The 13437-nt window shown below is 40.1% G+C and overlaps 1 protein-coding gene across 1 annotated transcript; it reads left to right on the plus strand.

The window, feature by feature from the left end:
• The first annotated feature begins 9172 nt into the window (after positions 1-9172).
• On the plus strand, positions 9173-13170 carry LOC120286859 (ribosome-recycling factor, chloroplastic-like). Its single transcript, XM_039299433.1, has 8 exons — positions 9173-9351; positions 9593-9764; positions 10433-10502; positions 10629-10724; positions 11986-12083; positions 12399-12510; positions 12602-12643; positions 13036-13170. Exons 1-8 carry the CDS (start codon positions 9249-9251, stop codon positions 13153-13155), a joined length of 813 nt encoding a protein of 270 aa, XP_039155367.1. The 5' UTR covers positions 9173-9248; the 3' UTR covers positions 13156-13170.
• The last annotated feature ends 267 nt before the right edge of the window (positions 13171-13437 follow it).

Genomic DNA, 13437 nt, shown 5'->3' on the forward strand with positions numbered 1-13437 from the left:
CTATTTTCAAGGTACTAAAATGATGTGTTCAATTCTTTAGCTTTTTATGCCCTCTCCAAATGCTAATATTATGCACATGATATTCTTATTTGTAAGTGTTTTTTTTTTCAGAGTATTGTCTATATAATATTATTGTGCAACATATTCTTTCACTACTACTATTGTTAATCCCAAGTTCTTTTTCTTTTTTTTTAATAATTCAGGAACTCGCACATGGACGCCCGATAATTTGAAGGTCCACAAAATATCCAAAATCTCATAATCCGGTTGCATTCGAACCTTTGGTCACAGCCTATTCCCAAAATTTTCCTTTTCCATAAGTTAACTGCATGCAACTCCTGATTTTCTTGCTTATCAAAGAGAAACAATCTCGCCAAATTTCTCCCAGCCAAAAGAAGCAACAAAAGGCAAAATTTCTAGTTTTCCCAGGCAGTAATGCATACGGTCCTTGTCGTGAAAAAGCTGCATGGCCCATGATCTTTTGCCATCAATCAGATAGCTACAAAAAGAGTGAAAAGCTAAAGATTCTAACCCCTAGAGAAGGCTCCAGGCCCTCTTTTACGCGCTTGACTCATTTTACTTTCGCTTCCTTTCACACCCAACCATGGTAAACAGTGAAATAAAGAGAAGATTAATGAGAAGCAACTTGGTAAGCGGTACGATCCCTTTAGCCTTCACTAATTATTTGATAGGCTTTCTCCTTCCCTTTTAATTGATGTGGTTTCTTATCGCTCCTCCCTTTAAGAGGCAGCCGTCCGTCTTTTGAGAAAGCAGATTCTAGGGCTTTATCAACCTCAATTATGTGATTTGATTTCAAGATAAGATTGGGGACTTGAGAGTTTGCACCCAACCCTCGAAAGACTATAGGGCATGAATCGGTTGGTGTAGGTGATGATGATCCGTGCCAATAGGGTTCTGGTGGGTTGTTGGCCATGCACGATAAGATTAATTAGTGCAATTGGAACATTTTGTGGTATACCCTATCGATAGTTCCATCGATTTTGTTCATCTAGTATACCTCATGCAGCATGAATTTGTTGACAAGAACATCACATCGACAAATTTACAAAGAAGAAGCAACTAGAATGGAAAAACAGAGAGAGCCCTCCTTGTCGAGTCTTCTATTTAACTGTTTGCTTTGCTAATATGGTGTCTCACGTTAGATCACAATGACAATTTCACATAAGTGAAGTTGCCAAAAAATGAAGGGAGAACTCAATTGCATAGATAAATCGGGTGGCTTGACTGTGAAAAAGTTTGGAAGTTAATTATATGTTTGACGGATGAAGGGGTTTAAGCGTACCTAATCCAAGAGATTAGATAAAGTTTTGCGCATGCTTATCGTATCATAAACACCACTTCTCCACAAGTTGGCCCTAATATCTTCGTGTGCTGGTTGTTCATTTCGGTGGTTGTCCATCCTTCCACTTATATATAATCATTCGATGACCGAAGAAGCTAACGGGAATAATCTTTTCCCTTGCCGGTGCTTAAAATAGTACACATGAATTCTTTTGCTTTTTAGCATTCATTACTTACAACTTACTACTAACTAATTAAAAAACCCCCCGTGCTTTCTAATATTCAGCGACGCTCGGCATGTACTTTGAGAACTCAAATTAACAACCCCCTTCATCATCATCACAGTGCAAATCAATTCCATAACCTCAAAAGCCAGATGTCAATGTGGGAAGTACGTACCTTCGCTCGCCTTAATATTTCTCTAGAGTTTACCTAATGTTAGGCAAGTCTTTGTACGTTATGTCGCGGGACAATCGAGAACCCAATTTGATTAAAGATCCAAGCAATGCTCTCAGAGAATCCTCTTCATTCATTCCTTCACCAAACCAAGCATCGAGAGGCTGCTTTCACTTTTCTTTCGTGGCTAGTTTCTTTGTTTTATTAAAAGGAATGATTCCCTTCACCTATCAAGAATTTAATTACGTTATGGAAAGAAGGCAGAATAAGTGCCAAAAGGGGCCCTGTTTGAGCTACCAACCTACCATTAACTTATTGATGTGGTCGCACTCTCTCTCTCTCTCTCTACCTTTTTAGGGTCCTCATTCAAATGTGTTCTTGATTTTTAAATTTGTGAATCACCACTTTTAATAGGCTTTATACCTAACACCTAAATCAGACTTCCTGTCGAGATCGCGGGGAAAAATGGGTTGGATAGTTGTATTCGATAGCGGTGTGGTAAATAGAATCGGCTGGTCATCCTTTTTTATTGGATTTTTGGCATGGTAATGGAAAATGGACCGGTTTAAAGAACAATATTTTTGTGGCAGAATGTATAGAAGACCTTTTATGAATCCTACTTTCTTCAACAATTTTGGAGTTGGAATTTATATCAGGGCAATCAAGGTTTCATCAACTAAAACAAGAACCTTATCTGATTTAGATAAATTTTAGACGTGCAAACTACTTAAAAGTTGGGCCAACTGCGTAGTCAAAGGTCCAAACTTAACTAATTCATGGAGTTTTGTGAGGCATTTCATGGGCTTTTAGATAGCATGATCTCTGAGCCGATGCCTCTCGCTCATTCAACTAAAAGAATCTCCACGAGTTTTATACTCACCTGTCGTATTGGATAACAAGATCTCTAGTCTTATCGAGTGTCCAGTGTTTGTATCCAAAACAACTAAAGATACCCATATTAAAAGAAACTTGCCGGTGCGTAGTCATCCTCATCCTCACCAAGAAAAGAAAACGGGGTTTAAATAAACACTACTTCTCTGACATTCAATTTACTTGCCATGCCCTTGGATATGTTTGTTATATCATGATAAACATGTTTATTGTCAAAGTGAGAAAGCGTTTAAAGATTTCTGAGGGCATATAGATTCTTGTACCACTCCCACCAAACCCTCCACCATTGAAAGAGAGAATCCAATCCATCCCCAAATTGCTCCAACAATGTCTGCCAGATATCACTAAAGTCTTTAATGGGTCGTGCCAATCAAGAATCGAGGTATTAAGATACCAAGATCGCATCCAATGCAACCAGCCTTCAAATGGAAAAAAAGATTTGAGGAGGCACTCGACTTTATCAAGAGGAAAAATCTCTCGTACGTTTCCAAGACCCATGCATCCAAAAATAGGACCATGACGAATTCCGGCTAATCCCAATCTCAATTATCTATTTTGTCCAAGACTCATGTCCCCTCTCTTTTCTCCCCGCTTCTCGCGATTTCATGCATATAACACGTACAATCGCACGGTCTGCGCAAGCTTTTATGTGATAATGGCCTCGGCCTAGCGCATTCATGTACTGAACACTGACTGACTTCACTGCATGGCTTCGTTTGCGGTTTCAACACGCCAGAACCCAGTCAGTAGGGTCAGTACCAGGCGGTTTAATGAATGCAACATGACACCACCTTCCGCTTATACCGACAGTACTCAACAGCTAAAGTGCCCACGGTTTTCGTTCTACACTTTAATGATTGATTTCGCATGTTTACTCATCATCATGTAGGTTTTTGCATCCAGAAAGATGAAATTCTGTCAATGAATTCTCTCCATCTCTAGCAGGGACTTTCTCATCTCAGAAAATGGTACCTTTTCACTCTCCCAGGCGTGTTCATCGCTTCCCCAGGCAAACATAGGTTACGGAACTCAAATTTTCTAGAGCCCTCATTTGGGACGTGAGCAAGGTAGCATAGATTCAAGGCAGCCGTTATACAAATGAAAAGAGACGCCGTAACAGAAATAAGGGGCAAAAATTATTTCGTCCTTATACAAACACTGCCCTTATTCATGTCATAGACTACATCGTGCGCATTATAATGACAAACTTAACACAGCTTTAAATCCTTGCCCATCACTTGTAATGTACTCCAAACCCTCTAATGTCACAAATATAGCCAGAGTTACTGATTCCGGTGATGGGGCCATCTCGGCCTTTCTTGATATCATCCCACCTCTCACCCATGGCTGCCCGGGTAATGCCCGTGTCTCAGGAGCAGAGTGACTATTGAGGTTGTTCATGACTTTCTTCTGCACAGTGGAGAAACCTGAAGAACAAAACCATGATAGTTAAAGAAGATGAGATACCAAGACCACCTCTTCAGATTGAAAGCAACAGACACATTTCGGCATGTTTGAACTCACCGGATTCATTTTCACAGCTTCTGGGGGTTGCTCCTGGTTAGTCAGCCACTTCCAGAGATCAGGGTTTTTCCTAGTGATGGGAAATGAAAGATCAAGACGCATAAAGGTCACATGAGTTACTAACTGCAACCTATAGAACTAGTATAGAAGATGCCCAGAGATGCCATCCGCAACATTTAACTAGCCAGATACTTTCCATCACATTACCAACTCAAACAAAGGAAAGAAGACATAGATGCAGAGTACAGGAGTAGGGGTGACGATGTCAAACAGAATAGACCTACACAATTCAAACCAGACAGGAAGTCAGCAGGTTTAGTCTGTGCTAATTCTGTGCGTGTCATAATTATATCAACCTGTTTGACAAGATTAGAATTGATTTAGGTTTGGTTCAACCAATAAGACCCAACATTGGACCTGTCCAACCTGTTCAATTAAATGGATTGTGTCCACTTGATTAATGACCGACCCACATTGACCTATTTTGCTAGAAGTAGTTAGACTTATCTATTATTTACTACTTATGGCTATATTATAAGTAATTGTTGATAGTAATCTTTATTATGCCATCTTAAAATCATAGACTTTTAGATTAATCGTAGTAAAACTTAGTATATTGAGCACACCAACTCATCCACAAACATGACCAATCGACAGAAATTGACAACTCTAAATGTGAAAAAAACACAGAAATTTCAGTGCTTACTGCTCAGCACAATAAGTCATTGAGCAAGCAAAATTAATGGATTGAAGGATCATTATTTGGTCTTTTCCTGCATTACAAGTTAGGGTCTTATAGTGCTAGCAATCCAAATAAAGTAATTCCCACACCCAGACAGAAGGACACCCAATGTCAGCCAGACAATGATTCCTTCATAAAGGATTGAATGAGCATTAGTAAAAAGAGAAAAGCAGTCTCCTTGCTTTGGCAAAATAAAATATGGTCCCAATGGTGATTATTGATTCTGCAGCATTGTAACTGTTACTACCTATAAGCTATTAGCTCCTGCCACAAGGAGAATGCTTCACGAGGAACTCATTCCTTTATCCAATCAGGGGATTGGACAAACAGAAAAGATGAAGAAGTAATCATCTCAGACTTGAGGGTCATTATCAACCCCAGGTGTCACACGGAGCTTATGATTTGCAGCAACATGTTATTTTGGCACACAAAATTCTACTCTTTGCAGGCCATTGTACTTGTCTCTCTGCAGAGTGGAGACTGAGGATCCAAGACATTCATCACAGGAAGAAAAAAAGAAAGTTGATTACTCTTTCATAATCATCTACAATCCTAACTTTTTGTTCTGACATATGAAGCTAATGATTCCTCATGGCATTCATTCTCCGAAGCAAGCCTCTCTCTCTCATCGTTGCACCCCTTCCTCTTCTTTGATAGTCAGTGTTGCCTGATCTTTCCTACTTTCAAGTTATTGGCTTTTAAACTACAAAAATAGGAAGAAATTTGTGGCGGATCTCAGTAAAAATAAGCAAATGAAGTTTTGACCTAATTTAACAAAGTTTATTGTTGATTGACATACATGTTGGCATATTGTTCTCAGACAAAAAAGATTACTTTTGGCAATCACAGGCAAGTGCATGTTCTTCTATAGTTATAAACACTGAGACGAGCTCAAACAATACTATGTTATTTGCAAAAAAATAATATTGTAGGATAGATGGTTATCAGATCGTAAGCTAAAATCTATTTCATAAAAGTTTAACAAAAATAGTAATTAATTAATTTTTTAGTCGCCCTTGAAGGGATGGCTAGCTCCACCACTGGGACAAGAATATTTTACAATGTCCTTAAGCATCTCACATAAGCCAACTTCAATCTGTGGATGATAACATCGTTTGCATGCCTCCATTTAAAATCAAGAACACAAACATTCCACAAACAGGGCACAAGCTCTCATGAAAATAAGCATATTCCAGCCATAGAGAGCACAAATTATAATTTTACACCCAGGCACCATTGTGATAAAAATTTATGTCATCCCAAAACTCAGGCAAAGTCACATTAGAAGACAACAAAGTAAGCATCATCACAGGCACAGCAACCCAAGATTACACTGCTTCAAAAGGCAGCAGGTTATGCCACCAACAACTGACAGGAAAAATATCTCATTGCCTCTCTCTCTCTCTCTCTCTCTCTACACAAACTCTAAATAGCACCACTTACCCTGCAACTGCAGGGCTGAAACAAGAATTTCTTCAAACAAAATAACCCGACTAAGAAAAGGTACATCTGATAGGAGCAAAACCATTAATTCAATAAGTACTTTAAACCAATCATATTGTAAGATAAGATTATAAGCCTCGATGCTCGATATTTTTCTGGCAGAGACCTTCAATAAAATTTACATCAGTTAAAACCTAACAAAACAATTACCATTATCCACACATGAACACAGATCCAAAATACATAATTACTTGAGAATTCTTCAAAAACAATCTATTCCTGTGCACACAAGATTAAAAATAGCTGTATTCTCCGTAATAACTCAAAGATCTCAACTAACGACTCTATCTCACTTATAGTGATTAATTATTGCCGGGGACAAACGAAATACAAAAAAACAGATGCATTTTGCTGGCCATCCAAAATGACAAGCAAGACAATGAAAAGTTGAAATTGCATAACTTGATCGTGACATGGGCATGGAAAATCGGCCAGAGAGAGAGAGAGAGAGAGAGAAGCAGGGTTGAGGAAGAAATACCCAGTCAAGAACATCGACGAGTGCCTAATCCCATCGACATCCATGGAATAAATATTATCCTCCACCCATTGCCAACACCAGATCCAGCTCCAGATAACCTCTCTGCCTGCTCCTGTACAACAACCTGCTCCATGCGAACCCAAAGCCAACCAATCTACCATGTTGTCCAAATCAATTCGCAGCATCATCTAAAAGAATCCATAAACCGCAAAGGTAAATACACATAAACAACAACAACAACAACAACAAAAAAAGAACCTGTTGCGTCGCCTCTTGCTCTCTTCATCGGAGAAATCAACGCCCAGGAACCGATCGCCGTCACCGCCACTAGAAAACGCGAGACCCACCCATTCTGAGGCCTGCCCAAAAGAAAGACAAACAAACAACCCATCAAAGCAACTTCCTTTGGACGCGCGACCGAACGAAACGAAAAGGGTCGGCATGAGCGGGGCGGCGAAGAACCTGAGAAGAAGGGGGCCTCGGAGCAGCTCGGAGGCCAAGCGACGACCGAGCTCCGGGAGACGCGCGGCGGCGGCGGCGCACCTGAAGATCCTGTGCGCGCCCGAGGGACCTCACACGCTGGCCATTCTCGATTTGGACGAAATTGGATTGAAAGCGATGCTGCTGTGGAGGCTGGCGGATCAAGAAGGAGGAGATGGAATTTCTCCTTTTTGCGCCTGAAGTTTGTCGGAATTGGTGGTGGAGAGACGGCGATCGTGGCCTCGAGAGAGCGAAACCCGTGTTTTGAATTACACCTCTTTTATATCGGCGGATGGTGCGATTAGAGACGGTGAAAAGGATAATTGTATAAATTAATTAGCGTAATTACGAGAAAAAAGAGTAGAAAAAGGATTTGGAGATTATAAAACTTGTAATGATAAAGAAATTATAAGGAGAGAAAAAAGAAAAAATTTAATTACAATGCAAATTTTATTTGTATACTTATAAATAGATATGTGAGATGGTATAAATAGAATCTAAATCTTTTGCTTTATACGGAGAAAGAATTGGAGGGATTTAAAATTTTACATAAAATTAATCGGATTGACCTCTCCTAAACCCTTTATTTGTTCTCCTCAATCCAAACACGATTATGTTTTTACGATTATTTTTCCTCTCTCCTAACAAATATATGGTCTAGTGGACAAACAGATAAATTAATGAGCCGGTATCATATAAAAATCCTAAAATTGGTCTAGTAATTTTTGTCCCAGTCATTTTTCCAAAATTAACTTTCTATTAGCATTCCAAGCAATTTCGTTGTTAGTGGTCCTAGACGTTAGGCAAAAGTAGTTGATGCCCAATTGATTACTACTTACCTGTCAAGGCGCTTTCCAAACGTAGAATTTGGCGTGTATGGAGTTCATAATAGACTTAGCTAATTGAAATGAGGACAGATAAGGGTCTGCCACTAACTTTGCCAAATTAGGATTTTCAGTGTTTGCTGTGAATTAGGTTACGAATGGAACCCGACAAATATCGCTTCAAAAAGGTGCCCAAGTTGAGATGAATTTTGCTCAAGTGCAATTTGTTCTTAACCATCACTTGACAAATATCCTGGAAGAACCATTTCGATTCACCTCCCAATTCCAGCCATGTCGAAAGGAAAGAGTGAAATTGGAGCCAGCCAGCTATAAAACGAAAAAAAAGAGGGCCCTTATCGAGAGTGAGTGGCGAGCTTTTTAGGAGGTTTTGTGCAACAGTAATTCATGTCAAGTCGATGGTGCACATCAACACCATATAAAATAAAATGTAGGGAATCAAGAGCATAAAAGATAGAATGCTAGTTAAAAATTGAATTAGAATAATGGTATTATTATGGAAGTTTTTGTTGTGCAAAATATAATTTTGAGGAGTCGATGTTCGTGGCGGTACTATTTCAGAATATTACGTATTGTTAGTCTTAAATAAATTAAATCAAGTAAAAATGACTCGGTCAAAGGAGAACAGATAAGTTTCTAATGAATCGTTTTCTCTAAACCCAGTTTTTGGCCTTTGACAAGATTAATTCGCTTTTTCCTTGTCAGCTTGTCTTACAGATTCTGTAGAACTCGTTCCAAAATTTACAAATTCATAAAAAACGAAAAAGAAAATCGACGATATTTTCACGCTCACAAAAAGTAAATAGGAGGGGCAAAGGCAAGGCCCTTCGAAAAGCCAAGCAGCCACACACTCAATTGACGGTCGGGCCTGGACAACAATTAACCCGGCCCGGCCCAATTCGGCCCACCTTGGTCTGAAAATCCGACAAGCTCATACCCGACCCGAAAGAACCGCCGGGCCGAGGAGCTCTTATCCATTTCGGACCATCTTCCTCCTTCTCCTTCTCTGCATTTTTCTTCTCACGTCAGCGCCAAATTGACCACTACCTCTCTCCCCTCTCTCTCTCTCTCACTTACTTCGCACCAAGCAATGGCGTCGCCATTCTCATCGACGCCTCCCGTTCGCTCCCTCCTCCAGCCCAACCCGAACCCGAACCCGAACCCGAGCCGGGGGACCTTCCTCGCTCTCCGAGGTACGTCCGTCCTGCTCTGCTCCATCCTCTTCCCGTGCCTCGTCGCTCGATCGCCCGCCGGGAACGGGGACCGATGCCCCGTCGGTTGGCGCGCGCGCCAAGTTCCGGCGATGGCTTGTGCTCCTTCGCCTCGCCTCGTTTCGTTCGATTTTAGTGCGATGGAAAGGATGAGTGGCCGCGGTTCCCGCTGGTGCGTCTTGGAGGTGACTTTTTGGGAGTGACGAGAGGTTTTCGGTTGCAGGTTCGTATCGCGGATGGTCGGACGGCTCCGGATGCCGGTCGTGCAGCGGCGCCGCCGCGTGTTCGCTGCGCTCGGCCGCGAGCTACGCGAGCATCCGCGGCGGCGGCGGGGCGGCCGCGGCGAGTCTCTGTCGCGACGGGCGCGTTAACCCCAGACGATTGTTGCAAAAGAGGCGAGTCCTTTTGTCTTTTTTTTTTTTATTGGTTCCTTTTCTGGATTACGTTGTTGCGGTTGCGGTTATGGTATGTTGGTTTGTATGGAGCAATGTGTTTGTTGCGTTGCTTCATTGTGTACTGGAAGTCCGCTTGAAGCGTGTGAGAGAGTCTAGTGACGTTCGGACTCGCCTTACTTGCAGAATTCGGTGTCGAGTAACTCGACTAGAGATCGTAATCTTGACTGGAGACGGTGTAGCTGTTTTAATTTTCTCGACTTTGAGTTTGGTTCGACTCGGTTGTCACAAAGAGGTTTTGATGTAAGCTCCCAGCATGAGCTCGAACTAGAGCTATCAAAGTAAAGTGAAAACCAGAAGTTAAATCATTTTCGCAGTTTTCATTACAAATATAGGGCGCCAAAGATATAAAAGAATGCAGCAACTTAAATTAGGCTCTTGAGATACTTGATTGAAGTATTAGCCCAAGCTTTTCTTTATTCGGTACTTGAGTCGAGTTGAGTTGATGTAGCTAGCGAGTCTGGATTTACTTGATTAAGTTACCTTGGTTTGTTTGGAGGCCTAAGTCACTCTGTCTACAATCTTCTGAAGTTGCTTTGAGTGAGCTACTATTCTTCTGCTTGTATTCTGTAGAGCGGTGTTAATCTTGAGATGACTTTGTTCCATTTCAGAGCAGGAGTTGTGACGTGTGCTACTACTGAAGAAATAGAAGCTGAGAAGTCTATGATTGAAAAAGATGTTGTGAGTGTCTCTTGCATAACTATTTTGGACTTTAGTGTCCTGAAATTAGATAGAATGGGCACGTTGTTCTGCATGTGCTTAGTCATGCTACATAGTGGTTTGTTTACTATGTTGTTTTTCCCTCAGAAAGAAAGAATGGAAAAGACTATCGAAACAGTTCGATCAAAATTTAATTCCATCAGAACTGGAAGGACGAACCCAGCTATGCTGGACAAAGTTCAGGTATCATCTCTGTGCTTATTCCTTCGGTACAAATATGTTTCTGAAAAGCTTATTGTACCCAAACAAGCATTTTCTTTCTGACCCAAAACAAGCCATCTGGTCAGTAAAATTTTCCATTTTTTGCTATTATGACGGCCCTTCTCTCTCTTTATCCTTATGGCTGAGAATATATGTTGATACCTGATGATCTAGCTCCATCTAAGAGGGGCTGCATGATCTGTTTCCAACCATCTTGTATATGAACTCTAATGCTGTTATACCTATGTCCCTTCTCTCTCTCTCTCTCTCTCTCTCTCTCTCTCTTAAGAATCATAGACACCTTAGGAGGCTAGTATCCTATCATCTGAAACCATACCAATTTTGTGGCTGAAGTCAGAAGCTGATGAGCATGTGTTTCTAACTAGAACTATTTTGCAGAAGTTCTGCTTTTGAAAGCGCTTTGCATGTTTTTAAAGTCAGGGCATAGACTTTAATTGCCAATATTCGAGAATTTCTGGGATTAGCTTCCTTATTGGGTTGCCGCTTTCATTCCTTCTTGCTTCCTTTAGATTGTCTCAACTTAAGAAGACTGATGCTTTACTTTGATTCCTTCTTTATGTTATCATCACATACTGACTTTTCCATGAGATTTTTCTCTGGTGTGGCAATTCCTTCTTTATATTCATGTGATTGTGATATTCCTTGTATGTGGAGAACAACTTCTGGGGGAAGATGACAAAATGAATAGAGTAAATGCTGATTTTTGTTTGCCCCTAGATACAAGCCTAAAGGGAAAATGACACAAACAATCCTTGAACTTTGCCAAATATGCAACTTGGTCCCTAAACTTTTAATTTATACTAAGAGGTTCCTGGAACTTTTGTCCAATGAACAATATGGTTTTTGAACTTTTAATTTGTTTAATGTAGCCCTTCAACTTTTAGTACATGTTCAATACAGTCCTGTACTGAATGAGAATGTTCAACGCAATCCCTAGTATTGAATTTGGATACATGTTCAATATAGGGACTGTATTAAACGTGTACCAAAGGTTCGTGTAGATTACATTGAATAAATTAAAAGTTCAGGGACCAAATTAAACAAATTGAAAGTTCGGGACTAAATTACATATTGGGTCCATCAGGAATTGTTTGTCATTATCCCCAGGCCTAAACCATGCTCAATCTGGCACATCTCTGGAAGTTCTTATGTTGGCTTAACAATCATAGTTCTCTGAGCACTGTACTGCTATCTCCAGTAACAGTAACGTGACATTATTTAGGTGGAGTACTATGGGAGTCCAGTCAGCTTAAAGAGCATTGCTCAAATCAGTACACCTGAATCGAGTTCTCTCTTAATTCAGCCATATGATAAATCCAGGTATGTTTGACACATTGCAGAATTTTGGTATCTCATGCTGTATATTTCTGTTCCTTTGAGCTTGGAACTGATGGTGTCATGTTAAATCCTTGAAGTAGTTTGTTTGATACAGATCAGGGAATTGTAGGAACTCTACAGATTATTTTTAGATGTTTTGGTCTTCATTTTCTACTGATTGGTGAATTTATAGTTGTCATTACTGTCGAATGGTGGGGAAAGCATTCTCTAGAGAATGCATTCTGATTTAAGAGATGTATCTTTGTTTTTGCCCACTAGTTAAATAATGGCATGCATTTTGAATTATAAAAATTCCAGCTTAAAGGCCATAGAGAAAGCTATTGTCAACTCTGATCTCGGTATGACGCCTAATAATGATGGAGAAGTGATCCGCTTATCTCTCCCACAACTCACATCTGAAAGAAGGAAGGTACTCCTTTATAACGTTATACATTCAATGTTACTTCTAACTGCTTGCTAATAAATTAATATGATTACTGGTTCTCACAATACTGTTGCAGGAGTTGTCAAAAATTGTGGCAAAGCAGGCTGAAGAAGGGAAGGTAGATGTACATATTGTATTGATGCTTATGACAACTAGAAATTTACCTTCTCAAGTAAATAAATCGTTTCCATGGTATTGTGATCATCATCATCTTGTTAAGAAGGCAAAAAAACCACTTACCTTGTACAAGAACTCCAAAGATTAAATCTGGCACAGACTGTAGCTCCTGCTATGTTGGGCAGGTAGTCTTGATAGTGGAACAGATCTTGGTGACTACTAGTCTTTAACATCACTGATTTAATTGCTTAGCTTGCAAATAATTAGCTGACGCATGTGGAATTGTGCATGTTCATTTCATATGATGCATTGGCGATCAATATGTGTGATTGGTGGTTCACACTATCCTATACCACCATTGTTTTCAACTCTGTTCCTTTTTTTTCTTATCAGGTGGCATTGAGGAATATAAGAAGAGATGCCTTAAAAACCTATGAAAAGCTAGAGAAGGTTCTAATTACTGGATCATCTTCTCTTTTAATCCATTTGTCTGTCTCATTTCTTGTTTTCTGAGCTTTACCTCTTCTATGTGTGGTTTCTCCTCTTTAATCCATTGCATGTTCATTTTCTCATCACATCCACTTCTGACAGGAGAAAACTTTCAGAAGACAATGTGAAAGATTTGTCTAAAGATTTGCAGGTAATCTCTCCTGCATTTGCCATTGAATGTTGAGATACGTTCTTCCAGACTTGTTACCAGGCATAAATCTTCTTTATTTTACCTTCGATACTCATATCACTTTGTTGATGAATGGCATGGACAAACAAACTTTGTAGCGCCTTTGAGATAAGGAA

This window comes from Eucalyptus grandis, chromosome 8, assembly GCF_016545825.1.
Source record: "Eucalyptus grandis isolate ANBG69807.140 chromosome 8, ASM1654582v1, whole genome shotgun sequence".
Classification (NCBI taxonomy): Eukaryota; Viridiplantae; Streptophyta; class Magnoliopsida; order Myrtales; family Myrtaceae; genus Eucalyptus; species Eucalyptus grandis.